Source organism: Micromesistius poutassou (genome assembly GCF_964030765.1).
Source record: "Micromesistius poutassou genome assembly, chromosome: 1".
In the NCBI taxonomy this organism is placed as follows: domain Eukaryota; kingdom Metazoa; phylum Chordata; class Actinopteri; order Gadiformes; family Gadidae; genus Micromesistius; species Micromesistius poutassou.
This window is the reverse complement of record NC_140271.1, coordinates 2525702-2534093: the sequence shown is the minus strand read 5'-3', so window position 1 is coordinate 2534093 and position 8392 is coordinate 2525702. Positions and strand designations below refer to the sequence as shown.

At 46.4% G+C, this 8392-nt stretch overlaps 1 protein-coding gene across 1 annotated transcript in view; it reads right to left on the bottom strand.

Moving 5' to 3' along the window:
* Window positions 1-1817, bottom strand: part of LOC311381687 (collagen alpha-2(VIII) chain-like) — a gene marked incomplete at its 5' end in the record, with an annotated part of 4859 nt that extends 3042 nt beyond the window's left edge. The window contains 1 exon segment of the mRNA XM_084488473.1: window positions 1803-1817. Within this exon segment, the coding sequence (XP_084344599.1) occupies window positions 1803-1817 (15 nt within the window).
* Window positions 1818-8392: the final 6575 nt, after the last annotated feature.

Genomic DNA, 8392 nt, shown 5'->3' with positions numbered 1-8392 from the left:
TTTTTTTTCTTAACAGTGCCGCTTAAAAGGATACGTTGTTGTATAGATGTTGGTTTGTATGTTATTTTTGTTTGCTCTTGCACAAGTTGCACAAATTTGTTAAGATAATTAAAAGGTGTCCATTTTGTAAACGCCACTATAAAGTAAAGGGGTGAAAAGATCCTGATTATTAATATTATTTTGTGATGTGTATGTCCACTGAAGGGTCTGGAGTGTGTCCTGAAAGTAAAAGTACTGAACTGTATATTGTGTTTAATTATTCTGTAGAATATTCTTTGCTGTCTTTTTTTAATTTTATTTTATGGTATGAATGTAAAAACATTTAATATTTTCGTTTTGTAACACCATGTTATCCATGAATCCCATTCCCTGTGTCTTTTTCTTTCCCTGAGTGTCAGGCAGGTTTGCACAAATAAGAAAATGAACAAATGCAACGGCATGTATTACAAGATGTATCGAAATAAATAAATGTACATTTTGTATCAGAACTTCAAGCCTGAATGTTGTTTGTTCCCCGTGGGCGTGCCATGCAGGAATTAGAACAAAAATTCAACATAATTTGATAAGGAAATGAGTCAGTAAATTGCCTTGGGTTGGCTAGTACGATCTACAGGAAGGACAGGGTGTCTGGGATATTACTAGGGTTAGTGTTAGTACTAGGGCTGGTGGTAGTATTATGGTTAGGTTTTAGGGTAGGGTAAGGGTTCCCTCTTATTGTTGGTTTAGGGTTAGGGCTTCTCTTAGGGGTGGGTTTTAGAGTTTGGTTTTTAGTTAAGGTTAGGGTTTTCACTTAAGGTAAGGTGTCAGGGTTTCTATTGGGGTGAGGTCTTTGGTTAAGGTTAGGGTTTTCACTTAAGGTTAGGTTTTAGGGTTTGGATTTTAAGGTTATGCTTAAGGCCCCCAGAGGCCAAAATAACCCCGGGGGTCCTCATACTGGAACGGAGCGCACAGTCCAAGTCCGGGCCCCGGGGCCCGGGTTCCTGAACGACTCCAGGGGGGCCCCTTGGACGTGACTGTTCCTCATAAATAAAGGTTTATTTATTTACTTACTTGGAAGTGGAATGGTCCCTGGACAGGGCCCACAGTCCAAAGACACGCTCCAGGGGCCCCCAGGGACCAGGCTCCTCAAACAATGTACCAGGGACGGGCCCCCAAAGCCCTATCCGGTGGCCTTAGAGGGGTTAACAACGAGGTTAGGTACACACATGGAAAATACACCTTATGCAAATGAGGCGACCCAGTCAAGAAAAAGCAAGAAACAAGAGAAACCGAGTTTATTATCTTATCAGTGAGCGTGAAAATGTGTAAACAGTAAACTGGGCTCTTCTGGGTGGGGGTGGGGGGGCGGGGGGGGGGCACTGTCTGGCAAAAATATCCCACAGTGTCTCTCTATACAGGAAATGCCAATGTCCCTCGTAGAGGAACAAACAGCACTGTTGTCGAGTTTGGTAGAATATCCCACCCACCTCCCCCTCACCCCTCCCCCCTCACACCCCCCCCCCCCCCCCCTTCCTCCTCCCCAACAACACTGTTTGTTGTCTGTTTGGGTACTAGAGTCAGACCGGACAATAGCCCTTGGCTGGATACATGCTTTTATCCGTGTTCTTTTCTCTTGGCTTGGCAGCGGGCCAGTATGTTTGGCCAGTGAAACGAGAGGGGTGGGGGGGGGTCGGTCAGGGGGGGGTGGTCGTATAGCCTTAGAGCCAGTGCTGGTTCCGCTACACAGCGCTAGTGGTGGTGCTGCGAGCGGCGCTAAGCTAAGCGAAGCTAGCTGTGGAATGTGAGAAATGTCCATAACTCACCTCCTCTCTTAACATCCTGCTCTCCTCATCCTCGTGTAATGACGGCTGTTTGTTTTGTTTTTTGCGTTTCTCAGGAGGGGAAGTTGACATTGTTTCCTTTCAGGCTATTGTACACGTCCAAGTATTGTTGGTTCTGCTGTTTTGTTTTTTAAGCTTCATTTACACAGCGACGGGTCAGCCCGGTGTCATGTATGTTTTGTTCCCGTCGTCCCCCATGTGAAAGATGACTTGCTGATTCCTGGGTTATTCCGTGTGAAACGAGAGCCACGGACGCTACTGAACACCGACGCTTCCGAAACAAACGCCGCTGGTAAACAGATTGGAGATCGTGTCAAGAGAGTTTCCTCGTCCTCCACCATTGATCTTGGCTGTAGGTGTGAGGAAGCGGTTAGACCAGAGGAAGAGGAAGATATGAAACGAGGGAAGTGCTGGCCTCTGACCCAAACAAAGAGATCACAAGTTGGATACCATTCGCTTGAAGTGAATTGAATGTGTGACTTCTCTGGCGCTTCACAGAGTAGACAGTCTGTGGATAGATAGGGCTTGTAATCAGGTTCAGCCCGGCCCTATATTTACAAAAAAAACGGCACAAGATGGAAAGTGTGTGATATTGTCATCACACCAACTCTCCTTTTTGAAAAAGAGAAGTAAAAGACCTGTCAGCAGCTTCAAACTTTCCACATTGATCCCCTCAAAAATATTTTCCACTGTAAGCATCGCCGAGCCCCCTGCTGTTTCTCCCATTAGTCACACACACACACGCACGCACACACACACAGATATACACACACACATTCACACACACACACACATTCACGTTCACACACGCACACACGTATACACGTTCACACACACACACACGTTCACACACACACACACACACACACACACACACACACTTACACGTTCACACACACACGCACACACACATATACACACGTACACACACACACACACATATACACACACACACAAACACATATACACACGTACACACGTACACACACACACACACACACACTCGCAGACACACACACATAACTACACACACGTACACAAACATGCACAGACAAACACGCACACACACACACACACAAATGCTGTAGCAACAGGGTGCACCCCACCCCCTACTCAGAAGAGTAGTTTACTACCTAAATATTTAGCGGCAAGTCCATAGGTAGGGTGAGATTCACACAAGGACACAAGGTCACAGGGTCATTGGGGTCATGACACGTATTACATTGAGCGCTTTCCTTTGTGAGGAAAGGTTAGGCCAGTGCAGGGTGAGTAAGGGTTATGTCAATTGTTTGCAGTGCAATTGCAATCGATGAATAAGGTAAGGGGAATGTGTTGATCAGAGTCGTCTCTTCTGCACTCTCCCCTCCACAGAGTTCACCTGGGGGCCACTCACGGAAAATAATACTCGGAAGACTCTGAAAAAAAACGGACAAGATCAAACGACACAGATGAGCTCTGACACAGCTCTTCTGAGACTCATTATTCCCCCCCCCCCTCACACACACACACACACATACTCGGTCATCCACACAGATCCATAGCTGACAGATGCCGGCCTCTGTTTGCAGTTAGCGTGTCACCTTGCTTAAATCCTTTTCTTTTTTTCCCCGTACTATCTCTCATCCTGTGACTTGGGCCGCTCTTAGGAAATTCCTTCTCCTCTTGTGTTCCTGATTATACCCTCCCTCACGGAGAGGGAGCAGCGATGTCAAGACAAGGGGATCAAAAAACAATATATCCTGGTGGGGGGGGGCTTTGGACGAAGGGAAAAACCTGCAGTCCTCCACGCTGACTATACATCCCCTACTTCTCCCCATCCAGCCTGCTTCCCTTGTTCTCACCAGATCAGGTGACTCTAGGTAAGCTCGTTACGTAACCTGATATAAATGTATGCTCCCCCCACCACCCCCACCCCTAAAGTAGCAAGGGCAGGGTGCGATTAGCTCATGCGAGTCGCACCGTTTGAAACCGAATATATTTCACTTCAGCGCGAAAGGAATGCCGTCGGTTGACATCGCTACGGAGAAACCTGGCCGGGATTTATTTTTATAATCCCTTTTTATTGTTTGATTGCCCACAGGTATGCTGACGGCGTGACGCGGTCGCTGCTGGCACATTTCAGAGGTTCCTGAGAGGAAACGGCACGACAAGCAATGCCAGGCATGTCAACCGTCAGTCCCGGGCAGGCCTAGCGGCACACGCTGGGCGCTCCAGTGCGTGTTCAGCGGAACCGTTGCTGGCAGTTTTATAGAAAGTTCGGAATTGACGATTCAAAGATAGAGATCTTTATATGAAATAAACACAAGAATTTGTTTTTACTGAGATCCTATCACGGAAAAGCCATGATTCATAGGTTGTTTTTCTTAGATAACCCGACGTAACACACGGCACAACTGTGTTGAGATTGGCAGCGGGGAGTATCCGCGGTAAGCGAGATTAACTTCCGAGTATGACTTTCACTCAGTCGCCACCGTGGCCTCGCTTCGATGAAATGAACAGGTTTTTTCAGGAAAAAGGGATGAAAACAACCACACAGACACGCAACCGCGGGTGACACGTTTCTCATGCCGATGGACTCGTTCACTGGGAGTGAGACGAATGCCTTCAGTTAAAGCGGGGCTATTTATTCCGTCTCTGGACGTGGTTTTTTTTTTTGGGGGGGGGGGGAGGGAGGGGGGGACAACAACAAAGAGCTGTCAACAAGGAGTAGCGACGAAGCCTGATGCGACGCGGTGGCCCTCCGTCTGAGGGACCCCCTGCATGGAGGCAGGAAAACAATATACACACAAACACAAACACACTCACACACACACACACACACACACACACGCTCAACTCTGAGAGAACTTTCCAACTCAATAGCTTTTGAGAGAAACCCAAGGACAACACGGGCTAAAGCTGCGTCAGGCCTTGTAAAGTTCAACCCTCCATGTGGGTAAGCTCATGGAAAGATACCCAAACACTCTTTGGATTACAGGACAGCATGCAACGCAAACACAATGGCACATGCGCATGGACTGTGGGCATGTGTGTGTGTGTGTGTGCCTGTGTGTGTGTGTGCCTGTGTGTGTGTGTGTGTGTTTGTTTCTGTGTGTGTGTGTGTGTGTGTTTGTTTCTGTGTGTGTGTGTGTGTGTATGAGACGTTTACATAAATAAACACACATTCTCACAGAAACACACACACATTGAAACACAGACACACACACACACACGTGTCACACACACATACGGCATGTATTCTAACACACACGCAGAAACACAAACAACACAACACAGAAATGCACTTATAGTCCCGTACACGCGTACGTACGTACGTACGTACACACACACACACACACACACAAACACACACCCACACAAAATGTCCCTGTGTTGAACTTTTCCGAAATGAGAGTGTTTGGAGAAACCTGGGAAGAGAATCACCACAACGCGGCGGTCAGCATCTTCTGGAGCTCCGGATTTTCACAACGACCACAACACCCTCCATGAGACACCACTGTAACCCAATAGAGAGTCACATACAGAGCCTTACACCATACACACACACTGGCACACACACACGCACACACAAAAACACACACGCACAAAAACACACACACACACACACACACACACACACAAAAACACACACAAAACGCAAACACATATACACACGTACACACAGACACACACACACACACACACACAAAACATACACACACACACACACAAAAAAACACATACACACACACAAAAACACACACACAAAAACACACACACACACACACCAAAAACCCACAACACGCAGGCACACACACAGGCATTCACACACACACACACACACACACATACACAAAACAATGGAAATATACCGTGACATGCCCGTGTCCACCGCAGATAAGAAGAGACAGAGACATGACTCATAACTTGTTGTTAGCAACCCAATGTGCACGGCATGAAATGTGGTTATCATATCGAATTGAATCGCCTTTTCAAAGCGGTTGTTAAGCCAAGCCTTGTGACTTATGTGATAGAGCTGCGCTGTGGTCCAACGAGCAGCAACACTTATAGAATAATAACTCGGGGGGGGGGGGAAGAGAAGAAGGATTGTGGCTGTACTCCTCTCTGGCGTCGTGCATAACAATTATTTTCAGTTGGGCGCTGATGGGCCCTCGACGTTGTCACGTCAGGCCATTGTCCCCACCGTGGAAACCTGTTCATTTATCCAGTGTCAAGAGTGTGTTTAATGACTGCCTCCAAGGCTCCCTGGCTTGGGACAGTGGGGTTAGTTGTTAGTTAACTGCCATATTTTATATCCTTATGTCTTATGCAATGCTCTCCCATGCAGGTGTGTGTGTGTGTGTGTGTGTGTGTGTGTGTGTGTGTTTGTGTGCAGGTGTGTGGGCGTGCATGATGCTGGACTTTGAAGACCATGTGTGTATGTATGTGAGTGTGTCTGTTCATGTGTATATGAGCGAGTGTGTGTGTGTGTGTGTGTGTGTGTGTGTGTCTGTGTGGTGGTTGTGTTTGAGCAAACTTTGAAGCTTCATAATCTAATCTCGCGTCCAATCGGATCTCTGCAAAAAAAAACAACTAAACAAAAAGTGGAAACGATGCTGGAAGGTCAGAGAGGTTCTGGAAGAGTGTTTCAGGAACAATGTTATCACAGAATGAGAACTCCTCGCAGCGTGGTGAAAGTGAACGTGCCCAAGAGAAAGCTTTGCACCTCAGAGTCCTCCCCAAGCCTGGCTGGAATTCAAGTCATCATAAAAATGTTCCGCTTTCTGTCACTCTGTCACCGTTCAATGTGACAGGTTGATGGGCCGATCGGCATGCTGCACACACACACGGGTGCACATGCACACACATACACACACACACTCACACACACACACACACACACACACACACACACAAGCCTTCGAAGCCCAGCATCATGCAATCATACACAAACAGACCTATATTCAAGCAAGCACACACAAACACATACACAAACACACATACACGCGTGTGCACACACAAAACAAAATACATGATGAGGCCTTCAGAGTGAGGACATCGCGTATGTAAGTGTGTCACTTCAGACTAAGGTCTTTAAACGCACCTACACACACACACACACACACACACACACACACACACACACACACACACACACACACACACACGTACACTGCAGAAGCTCATCTTGTCTGACCATTATGGCACCCATTGCACTGCTAACCATCCATGGAAGGATGCTGTTCTGCCTTCCTTCTCAAGGTTTTTTCTTTGATAATTATGAGAGTGTTTCCTTGCCCTTTTGAGGGCTTATGGTCAGGGGGTGGCATAAACATACGGCCTTTGAAGCCTTTCGAGTCCGTAACTGTGATCAAGGGCTACGCAAATAAAACGGACTCAACCTGACTTAGGTTGGGTCAGGCAGGTTTCGTCGTTTGCGATCGATCCGAATTTCATAAATCCGTTTTCCTTTCTTCCACAGATTCAGAAAAGAAACACGACCACCCGGGCCAGCAGGAGATCAGAACAGCTGCACCGTCATCTGTCTCCCCACCAAAAACAATCCACTCTAACCTTTGGAAAAACAGGAGATTCCAAGAGAGAGGCGTTTTCAATGCCAAACTAAAGCATACCGCGCGTTTGCACTCGCGCGAGGAGCAAACGTGCTTCAGCGTCCGTCCCACCGGAGCACCGGATTCACCGCTGAGAAACATGACCCCCCCGGGAACAGAGAGCCGAGAGCCTATACACACAGTAGGACGTCTCTGTTATGCACGCTTGCACACACACACACACACACACGCAGGTAATTGTGACAGGCAGGGCACTTTCTGATTAACGCTGCTCGCTGAATTACAAAGGGAAATAAATAAACAGCTTTACTATGACTTGAGGCTCAATTGAAAGACAATAGAAACACAGACATGGACAGTGTCACACACAGCTAGAGTCAATTATTTTTCAGTGAACACAATGTTCTAGTTCCTGGGGCCGTCCTAAACAGTCGTGTTGTGTGTGTGTGTGTGTGTGTGTGTGTGTGTGTGTGTGTGTGTGTGTGTGTTGCGGTGTAGACCAGCCCTAGGTTTGAATTGATGACTAGCTCAAAGCATAATGATGCTTTGTGTTCAGACTAAGAGTCCAATACCTTAGTGTCTGGAACAGTGAACAGCAGATCAAATCATTCCACTTCAAAGAGCTTTATGAAAGCTAAATCAAAATAAGGACAGCAGTATTAGTCAGGGTAATGATATCATAGCATTAGCCTCCTTTTAAGTAGCGAGGCCTATGATTTGCATGCCAGAGCAAGGTTAGTATGAGGGTTACAGACCTGTATTGGTGACTCATTACTTAAGGCTGTTTATAAGTTGAACTATGGGAATTTAGATGGCTAAAATGAATTAAAGAACTTACAACTTATTAGAAAACGATATAAAGAAAACTATATAAAAGCATGCAGTTATCCATTATAGTGGGCTACTATCTGATTAATGTAATGCATAACCTTCATTACTAAAATGTGATTAAATTAATAAATTGAGCCTGCCGAATAAAATCGGTTTATTTCAACACAATGTCTATTTTTAACTTTCAGA